General features: G+C 35.0%; 1 protein-coding gene across 1 annotated transcript in view; it reads left to right on the top strand.

Moving 5' to 3' along the window:
- Nucleotides 1–16146, top strand: part of SRD5A1 (steroid 5 alpha-reductase 1) — a 28946-nt gene extending 12800 nt beyond the window's left edge. Inside the window, exons 3-5 of the mRNA XM_003340594.4 lie at nucleotides 223–324; nucleotides 8899–9049; nucleotides 15711–16146. Coding sequence (XP_003340642.2) covers nucleotides 223–324; nucleotides 8899–9049; nucleotides 15711–15777 — 320 coding nt within the window. The 3' untranslated portion in view covers nucleotides 15778–16146. The remainder of the gene's footprint in view (nucleotides 1–222; nucleotides 325–8898; nucleotides 9050–15710) is intronic.
- Nucleotides 16147–26767: the final 10621 nt, after the last annotated feature.

Genomic DNA, 26767 nt, shown 5'->3' with positions numbered 1-26767 from the left:
AAACAATGTACAAATATATAATTTATGTATTTTTAAAGAAAGTATAAACAATGTGAAGTTTGTGGCATAGCACATAATTTTTGCATGTGTTTAAATTGTTTTTGGTAGTGATAATGATTAAATCAATTTTTAAAAAGAAAAAATTATGTTAATTTGTGTTAAATGTTATATTAATATTTATAACCACTAGGGAAATCTTTACTTTTATTTTTTCCCTTTTAGGTTGTGCCATATGGCTAATGGGGATGCTAATAAATGTTTATTCTGACAATATCCTAAGAAACTTGAGAAAACCAGGAGAGACTGGGTACAAAATACCAAGAGGTAAGTAAAAATCCTGCTTGAATTTCATGCCTAAATCACTTGAGATCCTGATATGCATCCAAATTGAATATAATATTAGCTACTTGATGAGCTTAAAGGGTTATGATGAACCTGACCACTGAACCATTTAGTTAATGTTCAGTGTTTTATGTGGGAAAATTGAGTCTTTCTATAGGATTATAGATTTGAATGTCCCTTAATGTAGTTACTATAATTTAATGTATGTCTATATTTTTTTACTGCTTCGTTCTCATTAAAAGAGGAATAATAATATCTTTACTACCTGTGTGGAATCAAAGAACTTAGGGATCAAGGAGTTGTGGGTTTTTTATATTTTATTTCTATTTTTTATTTTACCAATTATATGTAATAAATTTCCACATGTTTTCCTAAGTTATATGATTGAACTTATCTCCTGCCCTCCCTTCCCTTACCCCTTTCATGGCTGGCAGGCAATTCGATCTGGATTATACATGTATTATCATACAAAACATTTCCTTACTGTTCATTTTTGTAAGTGAGTAATCTTATACAACCAAAACCCCAAAACATAAACACAAATAAACAATTGAAAAATTTTATGCTTTCATTTGCATCCTAACTCCCAACAGTTCTTGCTCTGAAGGTGGAGAACTTTCTTTGTCCTAAAGGGATGAAGGAGTTGTGAGAAAAGTATTTTGTAAAGCTCTATATACATGTGAAATGTTATCATTATTATTCACTGTGCATTTGTATTACACCTATTCAATGCTTTCCTCCCACTTTGTAGTGTAGGTGAATAGGTAAAGATGAGAGCTGTACCTTATACTTTGCTAATAAGGTGAAATAACTGTAATAAAGGTTACTGTTCTTATTTTCTCCTTAGTTATCTGACATGAAATAATTCACAAAGCATTTCACAACTTTCCTACTTGGCAGTGGAGCCTAGGTGAATGAACACCTTTCCAAAGATGCCTGTCCCTGGGTTGCAGATCATCCCAAAATGAAATTAACCCTTTCATTATAGGATAGTTGATCTTTTTAAATAAATAGCTCATTTTCTTCTCTTTTACACCTGTAATCATATGCTAATAACTTCCTATTTCTGTCAAGGGCACCAGCATCATTCCAGTCACCCAGGGTTTGCAACCCACATCATCCTCAACTTTTCTTTCTTCTTTACCCCTCAGATCCAGTCAGTTACCATACTTCTTTCATTACATATCCACATCTTCTCTTATAAACATACATGTCATTTTCTCCACTCTTTTCCACTCTACCTTTCTTTACTTCTGATTTGGATTATTCCCTCAATCTATTAATTAAATTCCCTTGCTCCCTAGCCTCTTTCTCCAGTCCATATTCCGTATTGCTCCCTCAAAAATCTTTGCTTTGGCAAAGTTAATAGAACCAGGAAAATGGCATACACAACTGCTATAATGTCCTTGTACAGAATCAAAAAAGTACATGATTACAAATGTAAAATTATATGAAAAAAATATCAGATTACTTACCATCTCAGGGAGGGGAAAGGGCAGGGAGAGAGGGAGGGAGGGAAAAAGGGAAGGTCTGAAGAAAGGAAAGAACTTTGAACTCAAAACAAAAAGAAGTTTTTACATATAATAGGGGTATAAATAAAATATTTTAAAAGAGTTACATGTATAATCTCACATAGGTATAAACAGTTTAACTTTATTAAATCTCTTATGATTTCTCTTTCATGTCTATCTTTTTATGATTCTCTTGAGTTTTGTGTTTAACTTGCAAATTTTCTTGGGGGCAGCTGGATGGCTCACTGGATTGAGAGCCAGGCTTAGGGATGGGAGGTACTCGGTTGAAATCTGGTTTCAGACACTTCCTAGCTGTGTGACCCTGGGCAAGTCACTTAACCCTCATTGCCTAGCCCTTACCACTCTTCCGCCTTAGAAATTCTAAGATGGAAGGTAAGGGTCCCTAAAAACAAACAAACAAATAAATAAATAAGTTGCAGATTTTCTATTTAGCTCTAGTCTTTCATCAGAAATAGTGAAAATATTTCATTAAATATCCATTCTTTCCCCCTGAATGATTACTACTCAGTTTTAATTATGTTATTCTTAGTTGTAATCATAGCCTGTATCCTATTCTAAGCCCTCTGCACCTTTAATGTGGAAGCTGCTAAATCTTGTGTGATCTTGACTGGCACCATGATATTTAAATGGTTTCTTTCTGACTGTTTGCAGTATTTTCTCCTTGACATAGGAGCTCTGGGATTTGGCTATATTGTTTCTGGGAGTTTTCATTTTGGGATATCTTTCAGGATATAATCAGTGGGTTGTTTCAATTTCTGTTTTACCCTCTGGTTTTAAGATATCAGGGTAGTTTTCCCATAATAATTTCTTGAAATATGATACCTGGTCTCTTTTAAAGGTGAGATTAATAAAACTAAATGTGAGAAACTAAAACTAAAAAGCACTAAAACTAAAAACATTGAAACTAAAAGCATTGAATTAATAAATAAAACTAAGGTGTTTTTTAACCAAAACAACAAAATATAGAAAACATTGGTTAACATGATTTTTTTTAAAAAGGAATAAAACCAAATCACTAGCATCAAAAATGAAAAGAGTGAAATGGAAGAGTAATTACAAAAATATAAAATAAGCAGTATATATTTCTGTAAGTACTCTTCTGTTTCATTTAAATTCTTTCAATCTTCTGGCATTTAATTAGGTAAAATAACTTCTACCTCTTTAATTGATACCCCTTCTGAGTCTCTCCTTTATCCTCTCCCTTCCTAGTTCTAAATCATCTCACCCTTCTAAGAATCCCTTCTTTTTTGCTTTGTCCATTCCCCTTGCCCTCTTTTCTCTTAATCTGCACATCCTTCTAAAAGTTCCTCTCTCATAACTTTGGAAAACAATGTAAAATTTTGTTATTAAAAATTCTTCTCTTATCCTATTCCTTTGCCCTTCTGTTTCTCTTTAAGTTAAGAAGACTTTTAAATATGGCAATGTCTTTTGCATAATAATACATGTATGGCCCATATCAAATTGTTTGCCATCTACCAGCAAGAGAGGAAAGGGAGGGAAGGAGATGGTTTAGATTCTATAATTTTGGGAAATGTATGTTGAAAATTATTGTTCTGTGTAATTGGGAAAACAAAATATCTTTGAGTTAAAAAATAAAATAAAAATTATAAATGTAAAAAAAAAGAAGACTTTTATACTTGTAGATGTAGATATTTTGCCTTAGATCTGATGAGAACTAAGTTCCAGCACTACCAGCCCTCCACTCCCTCTTCCTTTTCCACTCTAACAGTTCTTCCATTCATGCTTCTATATGAGATCATTGTTCCATTTTACATCTCCTACTCGATTCCATTTTCTTAAGGATCATTCCATTATATTCAGTTCAACTACAAAACTTCTACCTATATATGCTCTTTTGAACTACTTAAATAAAGATATCATTCTTAAGGGTTAGAAATAATGTTTTCTGATAGAAGTAAACTTACATTCAACAATTGATCTTTCATGTTTACTTTTTTATGTTTCTCCTGATATTTATAGGTCAGATTTTCTATATAGTTATTTCTTTAAGAATTTCTTTAAGAATACCCAATCCCTTAATTCATTAGATATCTTATTCTTTTCCTTGCAAGATTATGCTCTTTTTTTCTGGGTAGGCTCTTCTTGGTTATAAACACAGTTCTTTTGCTTTTCAATTTATCATGGACCATGCCCTTCAGTCTTTTAATATAGCAGCAGCTAAATCTTGTGTTATCCTGACTATAGCTCCACAACATCTAAATTGTTTCTTTCTAGTTACTTGTGATAATTTCTTCTTAATTTAGGACCTTAAAAACTTAAGTGTAATATTCCTGTGAGTTTTTATTCTGAGGTCTCTTTCAGGTGGTGATCAGTGGATTCTTTCAATTTCTATTTTACTTACTAGTTCTAAAACTTCCAGGCAATCTTCCTTAATAATTTCTTTTCTTTTCTTTTAAAACCCTTACCTTCCATCTTGGAATCAATACTGTATATTGGTTCCAAGGCAGAAGAGTGGTAAGGGCTAGGCAAAGGGGGTTAAGTGATTTGCTCAGGGTCACACAGCTAGGAAGTGTCTGAGACCAGATTCGAACCCAGGACCTCCTGTCTCTGGGCCTGACTATCAATCCACTGAGCTACCTAGCTGCCCCCTCCTTACTAATTTCTTGAAGTATATTGTCTAGACTTTTTTTTTGTCATAACTTTCAACAATTCTTGTGTTGTCTTAAATAGTTCTTTTGCTATTAACATTCAGGCTGAGACATAATGTTAACTTATGGGGGAATTTGGAGAGTCAAGTAATCTTCTATATTATTCTACCATCTTCTCCCTAGTTCTAATTTTTAAGAAATTATTTTCTCTAGTGAATTTTTGTGCCACTTTTTTGACCATTTGGCCCATTCTTCTTTAGTATTATTTTATGTCTCTTTCACCAAGCTGTTATTTCTCTTTTCATAATTTTCATGTATCATTCTCATTTCTTTTCCCATTTCCTCCTCTATCATTCTTATCCCTTTAACTCTTCTAGGAATTCTTATTGGCTCCATATCTAATTTACACTTTTCTTTTGTAAACCTCAAAATTCCTTAGACTTATAAATGTTGGAAATTTCACCATTGGGATATTTCATACTTGGAAAATTTCTTACTGATAGTCTATTGGAATGGGAACCCCATTGGCATGGGAGGTTCCTTCTCTTCCCTTCTTAAGATTACTTTAGGACAGAAACCCTTTGCTGAACAATGGAAAGGGCTTTGACCTATGCTTAAGCATAGAACAGGAATTTCTTTGAGTCTTGATTGATTTTAGAATTGATACAATGGAGATACTTGGAATAAATCTCCACCCTATTCAGTCCTAATAGGATTGAGTAAGGGCTGCAGCCTAGATCAAAATTTAATTATTCCAATCTCTACCATACTCAAGTTAACAGGATTTAGAAAGGGCTGTAGCAAAGGAATAAAGATTTAATCATTTGAAAATATGACCTTCAACAGACATGTGCAAAAGCCAGAAACCTCTGGGCGGTCCTGGGTTAAGCTAGAGCCTCCATTGGCACAGGGAAATTGATGAAGAGTGATTGGTAGATGGGAGAACTGAGGGGAGGAACTTGGAGGGTTTTCCTTAAAGATAGGGGGTCTGAAAACTCGGGGAGGTGGAGGAGGAGTTTTGGTCGGGGTGATTGCGGGGGACTCTGTGAAGGCTTGCTCTGAAGGAAGCTGAAGGTGGGGGCCTCTGAGACTGTTTCTCCATTTTGGTCACGTGAGTGATAGGGACTGATCTCTTTTCTTTGCCCCAGCTATCTAAGGGCTTGGGCCTTTTGGCCCAGCCTAAACAGAAGGGGTATTTAAGCCCTATTCCCTTCTCTCCCTTTTTCTCTCTCTCTATCTCTAATTCCTTTCTTACTCCTATTGTAATTAAACTCCAAAAAAGGCTGACGGCTGACTTGAGTTTTTCATTTAGGAATTACATAGCTGATTCCTTGGCGACCTTAAATTAATATATATCAGTCTTTTAAAGTGATTCCCTTGTAACACTTTCAAACTTTTCTCTGGTCTTAACACTCAAATGGTGCTTGCCTTGCTATTGCTGAAGATATTTGTACTCCTCTGTACTCTGGAATGTCTGGGTTTAGAATTGTTAAACCTGTTGCTGCTCTTTAGAAAGCCTCCAAAACCACTACTGCTATGGGAATTGCATGCATTTCAGGCTGACTTCCACCCCTATGTGAGAGACCTCTCCTCTCAACTTTCTAAGTTGTTTTGGACTGGAAAAATATTTCATCCCACCCTTTGTTGACTCTACCATTCCAGAATTCCATTTGGCTCTTTTTAAAGTGGAATTTTGGGAATATTTTCTGGGTTGCTGCCTCTTCTCTGCCACCTTGACTTCACCTTCTATCTTCTTTTTTAATGTCATAATTATTTTCTTATATCTCTAAATGGAACATTTTCTTAGAACATTTTTTAAAAACTTAAAAACTACTCAACCCAATGATTAAATCTGACAGTGTATTGACCACATCTTGAATTCTACCATGAGGAAGAAAGTTTATTTTATCATTTTTTTTTTGAGACTAAGACTCTTAAATTCAGTAGCTTTTTGGTGTCATGTATAATATTGTATCCAGTCAGCTAGTTAACCAGCAAGCATTTATTAGCACTATGCGCTAGAAATTTTCCTATTCAGTGGGGTTTTACAAAACCAAAATGAAAAGAGTGTCTTAAGGAACATACATTCTATTTTTTATGTTTCATTTTTTAAAATTTTCTTTGAGGATTTTTTTACGTTGTATTAATTTCCAAATAGTTTCCTCCCTTCTCTACCATTTTGTTTTCTATCCTTTGTAACAAATATTAATAAAGAAAAAGTCTTCATCAAAACTAACCTATCATCTGACTAACAACATCTTACAATATTTATAATATTCCACATCCTGGACCACCATATCTGCAGAGAAGAAAGGAGGTGGATTGTCTCTATCTTGGTCATTATAATTAAATGGTGTTTAGGGTTTTTTATTGTTATTGTTTCCATTTATATTATCATAGTTCTTTTGGATATTTTCTTCATTCTGCTTATTTTATTCTGTACTAATTCAGGGTCTTCACCATATTTCTGTGATTATTTTCTTTTCATCATGTCTTAAAATTACTATTCCCTTTTAAATACTAGTTTATTCAGCTATTACCTAGTTAACGGACATTTACTTTGTTTCCAGGGAGATTTTTGTTTGTTATTTTGTTTCTATAAAAAGTATTGTCATCTTTGACAAATATCAGAGTCCCTGCCATACACTAGAAATATTCCTCAAGAAAAGAGGAAACCCTTCTATTATTCATCATTGTTATTCTCGTCAGTTCAACAATGTCAGCCTCAGAACTTCTCAGCCAGGAATTCCCAGCCACCTCTACTCTACACTTCAATGAACTATCATTAGGTGATCTTTCTCCGAGTATCCCTTTTACATTAGATAATGTATTAAGGGAAGAAATTGGAAATCCAGTGTTCTTTTGATGCACTGTGCTGATGAGGCAGTTTTCTTCCTAGCTGCCTGTAATAGTGAGAGAGGGACTTGAAAGATGATGGGACCAGAAAGCAGCTGTTTTGGGGACTGAGTTCTGTGTAACACCTTCCTTTTCCTCCATTAAGCTGGGCAACTTTAATGGAAGTCAATCAGTCCAGACCAGAGAGTAAATCTACCCCTCCCAGTTTTTCTTCTTCTGATGAATTGAAAATCCTCCCTCCTATTACATAGACTTTGGGTCAGTTCTGTTATAATTTAATGTTATCTAATTTATTTTGAAATGAAAAGGAGAGGGTAGAGGAAAATAAGGAGGTCCCTATTATCTCTTTCCTATGGCAACTTTTGAGGGCTGGATCAAAAATCTCTTCAAGGAATATAACTTTGAGTTCCCCTAAGGGAACTTTGTAGTCCAAGGTTGTCTTCAATTTAGGGCAGGAAGCTTCAGTCAGTTCAGTCCTAGATAAGAAGACTGACTAGAAATCTTTCTTTGGCTCCAACTGCTTGAATCTTCAGGGAACTCTCTTCTCCTACTGGTCCTGAAGGTTCCGTTTTGCCTTTTTCTGAGGCATCCCTTCAAACTTCTTCAAATTTCAGGTTTCATTTGCTTTTTGGCTATTTTCTTGTTCACATGCCTAAATTAGAAATTATGTGAGATAGCATCAAAAATGCCCCACAGATGGGAGCTACCTATTGAATTTTATTAGACTCAACTATTTGGCAGTTAGCTTTAGGAGAAAATGACAAAGAATAATTTCCCATGTTTAAGAGAGCATTACACAACATTTTTTTTTCACTTAAGTGATTGAGTTGTTTAGGAATATAAGAGGGGTTTTCAGATTTGGGGAGAGGTTAAAAAATTAGGGTTTATTTGTAGACTTATTAGAATACTTTTGACTTATATTGCTAAACTTTTTTAACTTGACAGATTTTTCTTCCTTTGTAGTTATTTCCATTTCAAACTGTTGCAGTCTTTGTATATGTTGTTTTCTTGGCTCTGATTATTTCACTTTGCATTAATTCTTGTAAGTCTTCATTGTATTTCTAGTAGTTCAGTAATATGCCATTGCAGTTGTGTACTACAATTTGTTTGGCTTTCTTCAATTAATAGTCATCTACTTTATTTTCAGTTATTTTCTACCACAAAAAAAAAATGTGTTGCTAATGTAAAGCCTTTTTTTCTTATCAGTTATCTTTGGGGGGGGGGGTTATACCTAACAGGATCTCTGGGTCAAAGGCTATGGACATTTTTGTCACTTATTACTATTAGATACTTATTAGTCACAATTACTACAAATTGCTTTCTGGAATAGTTACAACAGTCCATGGCCATACCAATAATTCACTAGTGTGCCTGTCCTTCCACACTCTCTCCAACACTGATTATTCTGAGTTTTTGTCCTTTTTGACAATTTTGGAGGTGTGAGATGATTTTGATTTTTTCCCTTTTTAGAGATAAAGATCATTCTTTCATATTACTGTTAATAGTTTACAGTTCTTTTTTAAAAAATTTATTTGTTATTTTGCTTTCCTTGACTTTAGGAGGCTTGTTTGAATATGTTACTGCAGCCAATTTCTCTGGAGAGGTGATAGAATGGTATGGATATGCTCTTGCTTGCTGGTCCTTGGAAGGCATTGCATTTGCACTATTTACAACCTTTAATTTATGTGTCAGAGCAAAATACCATCACAGGTAAGGTTTTTTCTTTTAAACCTTAATAATGCTTTTTTTTTTTAACCCTTACTTTCTATCTTTGTATAAGTTCTAAGTCAGAAGAACAACAAGGGCTAAGCAATTGGGGTTAAGTAACTTGCCCAGGGCCATACAGCTAGGAAATATTTGAGGCTGTATTTGTACCCAGGTTCTCGTGATTCCAGGCCTGGCGCTCTATCCACTGTACCAACTACCTGCCCTTAGTAATTCTTTATCCTTTTTTTTTTTAATGCTGTGCTATGCAAGCATAGCAGTCATGATTTCAGGTAAGGCTACAGTAAAAATAAACTTGATATGAAGAAATAAACAGAGAAACTATATTATGCTTATAGGCACCTTAAGTTATACATCAATGTCAGTACTTAACATATATGTACTAAACAATATAGCATCTAAATATTTAAAGGAAAGTTAATTAAAGGAGGAATAGACAGCAAGCCTATAATAGGAGACCTTTCTACATCCCTTTCATACATAAACAAATGTAATAAAAAGAAAAATAAAAGGAGCTGAATAGAACTTCAAAACAAATCAGAGGTAAGAGACCTCTGATGTTTACTGAATGGAAATAGCAAGGCATTTTCATTTCTCTCAGTTGTGTGTCACTTTTACAAAAATTGATCATGTACTGAGGTCCAGAAACTTCACAATTGAATGCAGAAACACAAATACTAAATACTTAACCTTAAGTGAACACAATAAAATAAAAATTATGTTAAAGGCTAAAGGGCCTTTATAGAAATAATTTAAAGAATTAGAAACAAAATAACTCAATCCTAAATAATTGATGAGTGAATGAACAAAACATAGAAACAACAGAAAGTTTCATCAAAGAAAATGACACCAATGGAAAACATATACAATGTAACTAGAATAATCCTTTGGGGAAAATAGATATCTCATCAACAAAATAAAGATCAACTAATTGGGCATACAACTAGAAAAACAACAATTGAAAATCATTGATTAAATTAAAGATTTTAAGAACTAATATAATAAACATTTAATTTGATTTAAAAAGAGCTAAAAGAGCAGCTGCTCGTTTAAGAAATGAAAGTGGAGGAGTCACAAAAGTTGATGCAATAAAAATGACTATCAGAAACTATTTTACCTAATCATATGCCAGTAGAACTAATAACAGATGAAATCAATAAATCATAATAAAAATATACTATGTCAGCTTACCAGAAGGAAAAACAATTATTTAAATAGCCTACTATCAGAAAAGGAAACTAAACAAGCTATGAATGAACTCCCAATTGAAGAAAAAACTTCAGGACCAAAGTGTTTTACAAGTGAATTCTATCAAATATTCAAACAATGAATTCTGATATTATGTAAACTATTTGCAAAAATAGGAGGTAACCTTTCCAAATTCTTTCTATGATCTAAATGTGGTCTTGATATATATATATGTACCAGGAAAGAAGATCATAGATCAGTATTTCTACGGAGCATAAATGGAAATATTAAATAAAATATTAGCAAATGGACTCCAACAATATATTATGGGAGAAGAGGTAGAAGGGAAGAAACATTAAGTGGCTACTATTATCTCATTTCTATGCATTAAAGCTGAGCAACCAACTTTCTCATCACAAATTTTGTATATTGTATGTTTTATATATGGTACTATGATTTATAAATGTTTGCTGAATGGAGTATAACAGATGAACAGCCAGAGTATGCTTCATATTAAGTATGCTAGAAATTCCTCTGATTGGACCAGGAATTTGATGAAATTTACAGAATCCTCTGATCAATCAAAGAGGCCAGGTTCAAGAATTCCTAAATCTGTCTATAACTGCCTCTGTCCACTGAATTTCTGGGACCACATAGTCAATATACATTTATTAAACACTCATTATATGCCATGCACTATACTAAGCACAGGGGATACCAAAAAAAAAGTGCAAAAGATTGTTTTTGCCCTCAAAAAACTCACCATCTAATGGGGAGACAACAAGCAGACAATATTTACAAAAGAGTGATATAAAGGATAAAATGGGAAATGATTTTTTCTTTTTTTTAATTTTATTTAATTAATCAATTTAGAACATTATTCCTTCATTACAAGAAACATATTCTTTCCCTCCTTCCCCTCCCCACTCCTTCCCATAGACAATGTGCAGTTTCACTGGGTTTTGCATGTGTCCTTGATCAAAACCCCTTTCCATGATGTTGATGATCACTAGGGTGATCAATTAGAGTGTACATCTAAAATGGGAAATGATTAACAGACAAAAGTCAGAACTCAGAGGGTTGGGGAAAGCTTCTGACAGTGATGGAATTTTAGTTGGAACTTGAAGAAATCCAGGTTACCTAGGAGGTGGAGATAAAGAGGGAGAGAAAATATTCTAGGAATGGAGGACAGTCAGAGAAAATACATCAAGTCAATAAATGGAGTGTCTTGTTCATGGCACAACCAGAAGGCCATTGCCACTGTATCAAGGAGTGTGGTATAAGAAGATTGAAACGGGAGGAGGGGACTAAGGTATGAAATGCTTTGAATATTAAACAGAGAGCATTTTGTATTTGATCCTAGAGGCAGTTGTGTCCACTAGATATTATTAAATTATTGTGGGATATAGGAGAGTGTCATAGTTGGATCTGTTTTTAGGGAAATCACTTGTGGGTGGCTAGATGGAAGATGGATTAGAGTGGGAAGAGACTTTGAGGCAGGAGGACCCACCATCAAGCTATTTTAGTAATACAGGTTTGAGGCATTGAGTGCCTACACTAGAGTAGCAACAGTGTTAGAGATGGAAAGGGGGAATATTTGAAAGATATTGTAGTGGTAAAAATTGACAGACCTTTACAATGGATTGGATATGGGGGGGGGGGTGAGAGATAGTGAGATTGAAAAGTCAAAGGTGACACCTAGGTTGCAAGCCTGAGGAACTGGAAGAATGGTATTGCCCTTTACCTTAAATAGGCAATTTAGCAGGGAAGGGGAATTTAGACAATGATAATGCATTCAGTTTAGTACATGTTGAATTTAAGATGTCTACTGGACATCCAGTTTGAGATGTCTGAAAGGCATTTGGAAATAAAAGACAATAATAATAATAAAAGGCCATTAGAGAGGTTGGGGTAGGATAGGTAGATTTGAGGATTATTAGCTTGGAGATGGTAATTAAACCCCATGAGAGCTGATGAGATCAACAAATGAAATAGTGTAAGAGGGAGAAGAAAAGAGTGTCCAGGACAAGAACCCTGAGGGAGATTTGAATCTAGTAAATGTTACTGACAAAGAACAATCAGAAAATTAAAGGAAGAAAGAGAGAATAGTTTCTGGAAAAGGTAGAGAGAAGAGAGTATCAAGTTGGGGAGGGTGATCAACAGTGTCAAAGTCTTCACAAAGGTCAAGGAGAATGAATATTGAGAAAAGGCCATTGAATTTTCCTACTAAGAGATCACTGATAATTTTGGAGAAAGCAATTTCAGTGTAATAATGAGGTAGAAAGACAGATTATAAAGTGTTAAGAAGAGAGTGAGAGGAGAGAAAATGGAGGCATCTATTGTAGATGACCTTTTCAAGAAATTTAGTTACAAAGTGCAAAAGAGGTATGGGACAATAGTAGGGCTAGAAGGATCATGTGAAAGTTTTTTTCATTATGAAGGAACATGTACATTGTTTGTAAGCATTAGGGAATTAGTAGAAAATGAGAGATAACAGAAGGAGCAGTTGTTTGGAATAGATGGGATGGAATGGGGTCACTTGAACAGGTAGAAGGGTTTCTCTTGGTAAAGAGTAAGGCTACTACACTACCCTAACTAACTCTATATTAATATAGTAAAACAATTATACAATATAATCAGGTTGGATTTATATTAGGAATGAAGGGTTGAATTAGTAAAAACGTTCTAGCACAATTCTGAGGGACTTATGACAAAGAATGCTATCCATCTTCAGAGAAAGAACTGTTAAGAGTCAGAATGCAGGTGAAAGCATGTTTTTTCAGTTGTTTATTTGGGCTTATGTTTTGGGGTTTTGGTTTTATAAGATTACTACTCACAAAAACAAACAATGTGGAAATATGTTTGCATGATAATGAATGTATAACCCCAAATCGAATTGCCTGCCAGCACTGGGAGGGGGAAGGGAAGAGAAGATGTGTGATAAGTTCAGTCATATAACTCAGGAAAACATGTGTGAATATCTCTTTGTCATAATATTTAATTGGTAAAAAATATAAAATTTTAATCTACTGTAATTTAATTTTTTAAAAGAAGGATTTAGTTAAAAAATAACTACAGAATATATAAAATAATAGGTAGTTTATCCAGACACAGAGGAACTATATTAATACAACTATAAAACATTCTTTATAGAAATATAGACTATGTAATTGAAAAAATATTACTCATGTATAGGCCACAGCAATATAATAAAAAATACCAACACTGCCTTAATTATTAAGTTAAATATTTATCTTAGATCAAACTACCAAAGCTTATTTTATAGAACTAGAAAAAATAATAAAATTGATCTAGAGGAACAAAAGGTCAAAAATCTCAAAAGTAATGATGACAAAAAATAGGAAGGAAGGAAGGAAGGAAGGAAGGAAGGAAGGAAGGAAGGAAGGAAGGAAGGAAGGAAGGAAGGAAGGAAGGAAGGAAGGAAGGAAGGAAGGAAGGAAGGAAGGAAGGAAGGAAGGAAGGAAGGAAGGAAGGAAGGAAGGAAGGAAGGAAGGAAGGAAGGAAGGAAAGGGGGTAACTAGCATACTGAATCCACAACTATATTAAGAAGTAATCAAAAATATTTAGTACTGCTTAAAAATTAGAGAGTTTAATCAGTGAGATAGATTTAGTATAAGGCAAATGAACATAATAGTCTAGTTTATTAGGGTAAGAATTCATTGATTCAACAAAAACTGCTGGTAAAATTGGAAAGCTGTCTGGTATATTTTAGGCATAATCTTATTTACAATTATCTTCAGGTTAGATATCAAGAAGGCAGTGTTGACATAAGTTGTATGACAATGTTGTTCATCTTTTCTACTTCAACTACAAAATTACTGATGCCTCAAGGGTAGACAAATGTTGAAGTCACCTGCTCTTCTAGATTTGGCATATTCTGTCCAAGCTGGATCATAAACTAGCCCCTCTTTTTTTTCCCTCCTATTCCCCAAGGTCTACTACTATCTGCTATCCATCTGCTCTAATATATAACTCTCAAACAGTTCAACTTTGGTTCTTTCTTCTTCCCTTTCTTTTAAGTCCATCCTCTGCTTTCTTATCAGTGACCCATGAGGCTACTCTGCCCTTCATATTTGAAGATATCTACCTGCTTTTGTTCTTGAGATAATTTTTAAGATGGCCATGTCTTAGGTCAGTTTTTAGAAGCAAAGCTTTCTTACTGACTTAAGAACAGAATTCTTAGACACTTGCAATTTAGTTGAAAGTGCACTAACTTTGAAATCTAGGACCTGGGATTAGCTGCTATCTCTGACACCCCTGGAGAACAATGGGTGGGTCTTCACTTAAACTCCCTGGACTTAGATTTTCTAATTTGTGAAATGAGGGGTTTGGCCTCTATGTTCTCTGAGGTACCTTCCAACTCTCAATGGTTGATTCACTGATCTTACCTATTATCAGAATATTATCTACCTTTTCTGGAAGTGATTTTATATATATACATATATATATATATAAAATCACACACACATATAAAAGAATAACCATAAGAAACTTTGATATATTGCTTGGAAAAAAAATTACATTCCTTTATATTGTGACCTTAGGTAAGTTACTTCTTAGTAGCCAGTGATGTCAAACTGAAATAGAAATGGGGTCCCCTAAACCTACATAAGGATTCCTGTGGGCTACATGTTGACTGAGTTTTAAAGTGTTATATTATTATTATTAATTAATTAATAAAATATTATCTCTGTTTTCTTGTATTTTCATTTATTTTGTTAAATATTTCCTATTCTTAATCTGGTTCTGGCCATATTCAGGTGGTCTTAAAGCCATACATTTGACACCTTTTCCCTAGAGAACTCTCTAAGACTGGGGCTCTTAACCTATTTTTTGTCATGAACCCTTGTGATAGTCTTATAATGCCTATGGACCTTTTCTCAGAATCATGTTTTTAAATGCATAAAAAAACATATATGATTAATAAGGAAAACAACAATATTGACATAGTCATCAAAATATTGGAAAATGAAAAACAAGGTCACAAATCCCAGAAGAACACTAAATTAAAAAGAATTTGCCAGCCTGCCTTGATAGAGGGAATTTTCTCATGGAAGAGTTTTCTATATCAGTAAAATCATAGATTAAGTCACCTATTGGTGAAACAAAGTGGAGAATTGAAGAAAGAACATTTGTAATTTGATAAAGATACACACACACACACACATATATATAAAGAATGTATGATCTAAGAAAGGATGTTGACCTCCTTATGGCATTTTGCAGCCATATATCTTTTGGTAAGAAGAGTTAATGAAAGTCATAATATGTACATACATATATATACACAATATATATATATAATTATATAAGTGCAGAAGCTGAAAAATGAAGAAAGAAAAGAAAATCATTTTTTGAAAATTTAATATAGAATCAAATCACTTGATTGGTTATAAAAACATATCAAAAATTAATGTAACTTTTTTCTTTTTTTAAGGTGGTACCTGGAGAAATTTGAAGATTATCCAAAGTTAAGGAAAATTATAATTCCGTTTTTATATTAAGCACATCATCAGTGATATTTTCTTCTACCTTCACCATAAAGGGTTTGAATAATTTTCTCCAGGGAATATATATATAACTGTCATTATTTTTCCTGAATAATATTTCAAAGAATCTCCTAAGAAGTTTTCCAGAATAAATTTCCAGAAGTTCTAATAACAGACAGGATAAAATAGCAGCATATTCCTAATACTGAATGCAAAGAAACCAATATCAGGCTCTCTGAGTTCTAATTATTTCTTAGGGCACTGGTTTTGCAAAGGTTGATATTGTCATTTCACTTTATGAGCTTCTTGGAAAGAAGCACTGATTTTTGCCTGCCTTGTATTTCCAGTGCTTAGCTGACACTCAATAAATTCTGATTTATCAACTGACTATGCCTGTGGTTTGGTTATCACATGGAGCAAATACTTCCAAACAAAACATTTTTACTTCTTTTTTCTATTTTCAACCAAAAAGGGGTATTTAAATATGAGACCTATGATCACTAAACTTACTACTAGTCTATAAGGAGATGTTTGCCTTGAATAAAACCTCCTTTTTAAGATACCCAAAATTTTTTAAAAGGAGGTTATTTGCAGGAAAAAAAAAAGGTAGATACTGATGTTTCCCTAACAGCTGTAGCATTAAGGCTTTGCCACTTACAACTACTTGTTGACTTTCTGCCAACTTCTTTCATTTAATGTCACACAGACAAGTTAAATATCTCCATTTGTTAACACTAATAAGAAGCTGTAATATTTCCCAATTTTTTTCTCTCAGGGCATTTTTGAGAAATATTAATTTAGTAGATTTTTAAAATGAGAAATACTATAAAAATACTCTTCAAAATAAAGGGTTACTTAAGTGATGTAAATCCATTTCCATTCTATGAAATGTCTAATGAATAAGTCTATTTGATCCCTGTTTCATTTTGTAACACAACTACTATTGCTGCCAGGCCAGATTCATCTTCCTGAGTGCAAATCTGGCTTCAGGGACTTATTCTGTGACCTTGGACAAATCACTTATCCCTGTTTGTATCAGTTTCCTCATCTTTAAAATGAACTGGGCAAGGAAATGGCAAACTATTCCAGCATCTTTGCCAAGAAAACCCCAAATGGGGACACAGAGCCAAAAAAAAAAAACAAAAATAAATTGAAACAACTGAACAACAATGGCTATCTATTGCTTTTAAAGGGGGAAAAAAGGAGTCAGCTGGTTGGGGTGGGAAAGAACTTAAATAGGTAATGAAAGGAGCAAAAATGAAAAGTCCTTATTCCCTACACATCCCTATAAGGAATGTTTTGGGCATGATCTATTCCACCAGAGGAGGGGCAACCTCATCTTTAAGCAAAGAATAAAGGAAAGGTCTCTCTCTTCTCTCCTCATTTCTCAAGGAAAGGACTTCAACTTAGGCTGATCATAAAAGGAGGAGGGGAGTCTTAGTGTCTATGGTGAAGGGAAAGGCAAAAAAAGAGGCTTAACATAGTCTGACTCCCATGAAAAAGTGAAGTCTAATTTGAAAAAAAAAATAACATAATAAAGAAAAGTTCTCGATTTGATCTGACACCTGGAGGTGAGAAGACCTGTAACTCAACTTACCTCATGAAGCTTTAGCAATAAAAACAAGTAAACCAAAGAATCCTTTTATGATGCCAGGGATGACCAAGACAAAACCAAAACAGCAGAATCACTCAAAATCATGCTTGATAATATTTCTAAAAATGCTAACCATAATAATAAATCAAGAAATACACATCAGAGAAATGTGCATAGGTAAAGAACCAAAATTACTACTTTTTGGAAATAATATGATAGTGTGCTTAACTCTAAAAAAATCAACTTAAAAATTAGTTGGAACAATTACATGAGTAATCTAAATTCTCTCAAATCATCAGCATTTGTATGTGAGGCTAATACAACCCAACAAAAAGAGCTAGAGAAGTTGCATTAAAAATGACCAGTGACTATATAAAATACTTGCAGATCTGCCTATGAAGTTTCACAAGAACTATACAAATGCAACTATAAATTACTATTTACAGGAAACAGACACAAGAACTAAATACATATAAATATACTGTTTACAGGAAACAAAAATGAGAAATTAGAGAAAGTCATTGCTTATGCATAGTATGAAGCAAAAATTAAAATGGCAATACTACTTAATTCAGTTATATGTCATACCAATCAAACTACCAAAGGTTTATATCATATAACTAGAAAAAAATCATAGTGAAATTAATATGGAGTAAAAAGGTCAAGAATTTCGAGGGAAATAATGGCAGGGGGTGGGAGTGGAGGGGATAGGAATGAAGGAGGCCTAGCAGTACCACAGCTCAAATTATGTTTAAAAAAGGAGTGATTTTTGAAACCTTTATACTAGTTTTAAAAAGAAAAGATTTGTGCCAAACATTGGAACAGAAGTAAATGAGCCTAAGAGCATGTTTAATAAAACTTTTTGTCCCTCCTAAAACTTTTAATATTTCTTCCTTACACTCTCAGCTGACTTGTCTCATATTTTACTTTAAAAAAAAATAAGGTCATTTGCTAAGACCTTTCTTTTCTTCCATACTCATCATTTAGATACTTTTACCTTTATCTCCAATACAAAAAATGGCCCTTCTCTTTGCCAAAATCACACACACAAATGATCCTGTTCCATACTGTGTTCTCCAGCAGATTGCTTTCTCTATCATCCTCATTCTTTTACTCATTTTCATTCTCTCCATGCCAATTGACTGCTTTCCTGTTGCTTAAAAAGATATTCAAGGAGGAGTCGAGATGGTGGCCTAGAAGGAGCAGAAGTTCAGACCTCTGAACACCCTTCCTAACCGATCATAAACTGAATGCTCCCAGAGGACTGAAAAACAAAATTAACAACAACACAGAGCCAAGGAAACCTCCTGCTGGACTTAATTCAAAAGGTACGGGAAAAAAAGCCAGAATCCAAGAACACCCGGGTTTAAGGGGAAGACAGAAGGAAGTTCCCAGGACCCATCCCCCCTCCCACCCAGAGCACTGAGACTCCCAGACTCCAGCAGCAGCAGGAAATTCTTGGTGGGCAAAGGTGCTGGTCTGGAGGGTGTACATTGCAACCAGGGCTGTGATAAGTTCAGAGTGTCCAACACAGACAGTGGGGGGAAGGAGCTAGAGAGGGAGCATAGACCTGGAAGCCTGGCCAGAGCTGTGGAGATCCTCCATATTTGCTCCAGCCTCCCAGGAAGTTTTGGACTCAGAGCACACCCAGCCCAACTAAGCTGAACTTAATCCCATCAAAAGTCTCCAGAACTCTGGGAAGCCCAGGCTCCACACCCATCCTCATTGATGCTGGACTTTGATCCAATCAGAAGCCTCCAGAGGACACGGAAGCTCAAACCCCAACAAACCTCCACCAGAGATACACCAAGAGATCTCCTGTTAAAGCTCAAAGAGGGGAGACTGACAGAAGCCCCCAAACCAAAAAAAAAAGAAAAAAGAGCAACAAGAGCACAGACAAATACAGGGAGTAAAGAAGGGGTGAATTTGAGTAAACAACAGAAAAAGAAGAAAGAAACTACAATAGACAGCTTCTACTCAGCAAATGGAACAGAGGGGGAGAGATCAGCAAACGATAAATCAGAAATCCCAGCAAATTGGATACAGGCTGTGGAAGAACACAAAACACAATTAAGAGAGGCTGAAGACAGTTGGGAAAAGAACTTAAAAATTAAGATAAGTCATCTGGAAACAGAGGCACTTGAATTAAAATGAGAAAATAGTGTCTTAAAAACCAAAATCAAACAGCTGAAAAATGAGGCAAAGGAGATGAAAGATGAGTTGAAGAAGATGAAAGATGAGAAAAAGCAGATGAAAGACAAGGTAAAGAGAATGAAAGATGACCTCCAAAGAAAATCAGACCAGAAGGAGAGGGATGACCAAAAAGCCAGGGATGAAATTCAGTCTTTAAGAACCAGAATACAACAACTGGAATTAAGTGACCTCACAAGGCAGCAGGCCACTATAAAACAAAATGAAAAGAATGCAAAAATTGAGGAAAATATGAAACATCTCATTCACAAAACAGACAATTTAGAAACTCGTTCGAGAAGAGACAATTTAAGAATCATAGGTCTAACAGAAGACCATGACAAAAGAAAAAGGCTGGACATAATACTACACAAAATTATCCAGGAAAACTGTCCCGAGATCCTAGAACAAGAGGGGAAAGTGGAGATTGAAAGAATCCACAGATCACCCCCTGTATTTAATCCCCAACTGACAACACCAAGAAATGTTATAGCCAAATTAAAAAACAATCAGATGAAAGAAAAGATATTACAAGCTGCCAAGAAGAAGCCATTCAGATACCATGGAAACACGGTGAGGTTAACACAGGATCTGGCTGCATCCACACTGAAGGACCGAAAGGCATGGAATACGATATTCTGGAAAGCAAGGGAACTAGGTCTACAACCAAGAATAAAATACCCATCAAAACTGACTCTATTCTTACAGGCGAAAGTATGGTCATTCAACACAATAGAAGAATTCCAAGCATTCGTAAAGAAAAGACCAGACCTGAACAGAAAATTTGATGTCCAAGCACAGAACTCAAGAGAATCATCAAAAGATAATTTAAAAAGAGGGGAAAAAGAAAAACAAAACAAAACAACAACAACAACAACAACAAAAATTTTTTTAAGAGACTCAATAAGTTAAAATATGTATCCCTATAAGAAAATACGTCATTGGTAACTCTTAAAAACTGTTGCTATCACCTGGGCAGCTAGAAGAATTACACTTAGAGGGAACAGTGACAAACTGTATAGGATGAAAAGACAAGACATAAATGGGAATATAGATATATGCATGCATAAATACATATACGTGTGTATATATATATATATATATATATACATACATACACAACCAGAACTAAAAAAAAAGAGGCTAATACCAAAAGAAATGGGAAAAGAAACAAATGGGGGTAAATTGATATGTCACAAAGTAGCTCATGGCGGGAGGGGAGAGAATATCGATACACTGGAAGGGTAAAGAGGTTGGAGACAGGAAATACTCAACTCTTACGTGCTTTGAAACTGACCCAAAGAGGGAAGAACAATCCAATCCATTGGGGCAGAGAATAGATTTGAGCCCTATAGGGGAGTATAAGGGTGAAAAATGGATTGGTGGGAGGGAAGCAGTCCAAAGGAGGGAGAGGGTTGGGGGGAATTTTGGAAAGACTACAGGGAAAATAAGGGGGGTAATAAGAAGGGAGGGGATAGAAAGGGAAGTAAAATAAGGATGGGGACTAGGGGGACTGATTAAAAACAAACACATTGGTGTAGAAGGAAATAATAAAAGAAGAAAAGGCAGGATCAGGAATAGAAATAAAAATGCTGGGAAATACACAGCTAGTAATCATAACTCTGAATGTGAAGGAATGAACTCACCCATAAAACACAAGCAAATAACAGAGTGAATTAGAATCCAAAACCCTACCATATGCTGTCTGCAGGAAACACACAGGAGGAAGATAGATACGCATAGGGTGAAAGTAAGAGGATGGAGCCGAATCTATTGGGCATCAACTGATAAAAAGAAGGCAGGAGTCGCAATCATGATATCTAACAAAGCCAAAGTAAAAATAAATCTAGGTAAAAGAGATAGGGAAGGTAACTACATCCTGATAAAAGGCAGTATAGAAAATGTGGAAATATCTGTACTCAATATGTATGCACCAAATGGCAGAGCATCCAAATTTCTAAAGGAGAAACTAGAAGAGCTTAAGGATGAAATAGACAGAAAAACTACACTAGTGGAAGATCTGAACCTTCCTCTATCCAAACTAGATAAATCAAACCAAAAAATAAATAAGAAAGAGGTGAGGGGAGCAAATGAAATCTTAAAACAATTAGAGTTAATAGACATGTGGAGAAAAAAAAATAGGGACAAAAAGGAATACACCTTTTCAGGAGCACATGGTATATTCACAAAAATTGATCATGTATTAGGGCACAAAAACATTGCAAACAAGTGCAAAAGGGAAGAAATAATAAATGCAACCTTCTCAGACCACAATACAATGAAAATAATAATTAGTAAGGGTACATGGAGAGATAAATCAAAAATTAATTGGAAATTAAGCAATAGATTCTACAAAACCGGCTAGTTAAAGAACAATTCATAGAAACAATAACTTCATTGAAGGAAATGACAATGGTGAGACGTCCTTTCAAAACCTATGGGATGCAGCCAAAGCAGTACTCAGGGGGAAATTTATATCCTTGAGTTAATATATAAACAAATTAAGAAGGGCAGAGGCCAATGGAAATTGAGGCATGGAAATTAAAAAACTAGAAAGTGAACAAATTAAAAATCCTTAAATGAAGACTAAATTAGAGATCCTAAAAATCAAAGGAGAAATCAATAAAATTAAAAGTCAAAGAACTATTGATTTAATAAATAAGACTAGAAGCTGGTACTTTGAAAAAACAAATAAAATAGACAAAGTACTAGTCAGTCTAATTAAAAAAAAAGGAAAGAAAAAAACCAACTTGATAGTATCCAAGATGAAAAGGGAGACCCCACCTCTAATGAAGAGGAAATTAAGGCAATCATTAAAAACTACTATGCCCAATTATATGGCAACAAATATGGCAAGCTAGGTGATATGTATGAATACTTACAAAAATATAAATTGCCTAGACTAAAAGAGAAAGAAAGAAATTACCTAAACAACCCCATATCAGAAAAAGAAATTGAACAAGCCATCAAAGAAATCCCTAAGAAAAAATCCACAGGTCCAGATGGATTCACAAATGAATTCTATCAAACATTCAAAGAACAACTAATCCCAATATTATACAAACTATTTGACAGAATAAGCCAAGAAGGGGTTCTACCAAGTTCTTTTTATGACACAAACATGGTACTGATCCCAAAGCCAGGCAGATTAAAAACAGAAATAAAACTATAGGCCAATCTCTCTAATGAGTATAGATGCAAAAATCTTAAATAGCATACTAACAAAAAGACTCTAGCAAGTCATCACAAGGGTTATCCACTATGATCAGGTAGGCTTCATATCAGGAATGCAAGAATGGTTCAATATGAGGAAAACCATCCACATAATTGACCATATTAAAAAGCAAACTGACAAAAATCACATGATTATCTCAATAGATGCAGAAAAAGCCTTTGATAAAATACAACACCCGTTCCTATTGAAAACACGAGAAAGAATAGGAATAGAAGGGTCTTTCCTAAAAATAATAAACAGTATATATCTAAAACCATCAGCAAACATCATCTGCAATGGGGATAAACTAGAAGCCTTCCCAATAAAATCAGGAGTAAAACAAGGATGCCCATTATCACCTTTACCATTTAATATTGTACTAGAAACACTAGCAGTAGCAATTAGAGAAGATGAAGGAATTGAAGGTATTAAAATTGGCAATGAGGAGACCAAGCTGTCACTCTTTGCAGATGATATAATGATTTACTTAACGAATCCTAGAGAATCAACCAAAAAGCTAGTTGAAATAATCAACCACTTTAGTAAAGTTGCAGGATACAAAATAAACCCGCATAAGTCATCAGCATTTCTATATATCTCCAACCTGGTTCAGCAGCAAGAATTAGAAAGAGAAATTCCATTTAAAATCACCCTAGACAATATAAAATACTTAGGAATCTATCTGCTGAGAAAAACACAGGAACTATATGAACACAACTACAAAACACTCTCCACACAATTAAAAGTAGATCTAAACAATTGGAAAAACATTGATTGCTCATGGATGGGACAAGCTAACATAATAAAAATGACCATCCTACCCAAACTTATCTATCTATTTAGCACCATACCCATTGATCTTCCAAAAAACTTTTTTACTGAATTAGAGAAAACCATAACAAAGTTCATTTGGAAGAACAAAGGATCAAGGATATCCAGGGAAATAATGGGGAAAAAATACAAAGGAAGGTGGCCTTGCAGTCCCAGATCTCAAACTATATTACAAAGCAGTGGTCATCAAAACAATTTGGTACTGGCTAAGAGACAGAAAGGAGGATCAGTGGAATAGACTTGGCGTAAATTACCTCAGCAAGACAGTCTATGACAAATCTAAAGACCCCAGCTTTTGGGACAAAAATCCAGTATTTGATAAAAACTGCTGGGAAAATTGGAAGACAGTGTGGGAGAGATTAGGTTTTGATCAACACCCCACACCCTACACCAAGATAAACTCAGAATGGGTGAATGACCTGAAGATAAAGAAGGAAGCTATAAGTAAATTAGGTGAACACAATGGTATACATGTCAGACCTTTGGGAAGGGAAAGATTTTAAATCCAAGCAAGACTTAGAAAGAGTCACAAAATATAAAATCAATAATTTTGACTACATCAAGTTAAAAAGTTTCTGTACAAACAAAACAAATGTAACTAAAATTAGAAGGGAGGCAACAAATTGGGAAACAATCTTCATAACAAAAACCTCTAACAAAGGTCTAATTACTCAAATTTATAAAGAGTTAAACCAGTTGTACAAAAAATCAAGCCATTCTCCAGTTGAAAAATGGGCAAGGGACATGAATAGGCAGTTTTCAGTTAAAGAAATCAAAACTATTAATAAGCACATGAAAAAATGTTCTAAATCTCTTATAATCAGAGAGATGCAAATCAAAACAACTCTGAGGTATCACCTCACACCTAGCAGATTGACTAACATGATAGCAAAGGAAAGTAATGAATGCTGGAGGGGATGTGTCAAAGTTGGGACATTAATTCATTGCTGGTGGAGTTGTGAATTGATCCAGCCATTCTGGAGGGCAATTTGGAACTATGCCCAAAGGACGATAAAGGACTTTCTGCCCTTTGATCCAGCCATAGCACTGCTGGGTTTGTACCCCAAAGAGATAATAAAGAAAAAGACTTGTACAAGAATATTCATAGCTGCGCTCTTTGGGATGGCAAAAAAATTGGAAAATGAGGGGATGCCCTTCAATTGGGGAATGGCTGAACAAACTATGGTACATATTGGTGATGGAATAGTATTGTGCTAAAAGGAATAATAAAGTGGAGGAATTCCATGGAGACTGGAACAACTTCCAGGAAGTGATGCAGAGTGAAAGGATCAGAGCCAGGAGAACATTGTACACAGAGACTGATACACTGTGGTTCAATCGAACGTAATGGATTTCTCCATTAGTTTCAATGCAATGTCCCTGAACAATCTGCAGGGATCTATGAGAAAAAAAAACCACTGTCCTCAAGCAGAGGACAAACTGTGGGAGTAAAAACACAGAGGAAAGGCAACAGCTTGACTACAGGGGATATGATTGAGGAAAGACTCTAAATGAGCACCCTAATGCAAATACTAGCAACTAGGAAATGGGTTCAGAGCAAGGACACATGTGATACCTTAGTGGAATCGTGCAGTTGGTTAGGAGAGGGGTGGCAGGAGGTGGAGGGGTGGGGGGAGAGGAAAAGAAAATGATCTTTGTTTCCAATGAATAATGTATAAAAATGACCAAACAAAATTATGTTTAAAAAGAAAAAGATATTCAGCTCTCAATCCTCAAAAAATCCTCCCTAACTCTATTCAGACCCTCTATATTTAGTCCTTCATCTTTCCTCCTTTCATTGGCTATACTCCTTAAGAAAGCCATTTGCAATCAATGAATGCCTCTGCTTCTTCTCCTCTTAACAGGTTTCTGCCCTCTCCAAAGTTCATAATACTCTCTCTTTTCCACCTTAAAATTAATACTATTTTTTGGTTCCAAGGCAGAAGAGTGGTAAGGGCTAGGCAATGGGGGTCAAGTGACTTGCCCAGGGTCCCACAGCCAGGAAGTGTTTGAAGCCAAATTTGAACCTAGGATCTCCTGTCTCTAGGCCTGACTCTCAATCCACTGAGCTACTCAGCTGACTTCCTAATGTTCCCTTAATTGCTAAATCTGTCCTTTTCTTAATCCTTCTTAACTTCCCTACAGCCTTTGACAATGTCAGTCTCCCTCTTTTTGATCTCTATTTTTCATCTCTATTTTATCCTTACACTTCATTCTGGATCTCCTCATTCCTGTCTGACCACTCTTTGGTTTCCTTTGTGAGGGCAATACTTGATAAATGGGTATTGTAAACCTTAAAATTTCACAGACTTATGAATGTTAAAAATTTTACTCCACATTGAGGAATCCTCCAATTCCCTACTTGAAATAATTCCCTACCAGAGAGTGAGAACTCTACTTGAATGTGAAAACTCCTTGCTATGGGAGTATCCCTACTGCACCCCTACTTAAGACTGCCTTAGGGGAGAAAAATCCTTGCTATGGGAGGACCTTGATTCCACCTGTACTTAAGAATGCTTTAGGGCAGAAAACTCCTTGCTAAACAATGAAAGTACTTGAAAACCATACTTATAAAGGAAAGGAGTTCTTTGAGCCATGCCTGTTTTTGGAATTGATACAATGGGATGCTAGGTGCCTATAAAGGTGGGGCAACTTGTAAACTACTTAGACCTAAAAGGTGAAAACTTACTCAGAGGTTTTCTCTTAATGAAATTAGTCGACAGAGCAGCATTTTTTTCTGACTTACTAAAGAGATTAATCTACTCAGCTGTGAATTCAAAATGGGCTGTCTTTTGGAAAACATCTGCAGTGATTGGTAGATGGAAGAACTTAGGGGAGGTGACATAGGAGATTTTGCCCTTAACAACAAGAGCTCAGAGAAGAGCTGGACGTCATTCTGAAACATTCAGATTGAGGAGGTCATTCTGAAACATTCAGATTGAGGAAGGACTGATTCTGAAACATTCAGATGGAGGAGGGAGCTGGTGAAAGCAGCTGAGATGATGCTGGCCTGGTGTCACTAGAATCCTTGCTTAGGCAGACCTTGTGGTGAGTGTTAAAAGACTGACTGACTGATCTCTCTCTCTTAAGACTCAGGTCTAAGCCATGTTGGCTTAAGGCCCTTCATACTTATTTCCTTTTTTCTCTCTTTCTCTCTTTTCTTTAATTCCACATTT

Source organism: Monodelphis domestica, chromosome 3 (genome assembly GCF_027887165.1).
Source record: "Monodelphis domestica isolate mMonDom1 chromosome 3, mMonDom1.pri, whole genome shotgun sequence".
Lineage (NCBI taxonomy): Eukaryota > Metazoa > Chordata > Mammalia > Didelphimorphia > Didelphidae > Monodelphis > Monodelphis domestica.
This window is presented reverse-complemented; position numbering and strand designations above follow the sequence as displayed.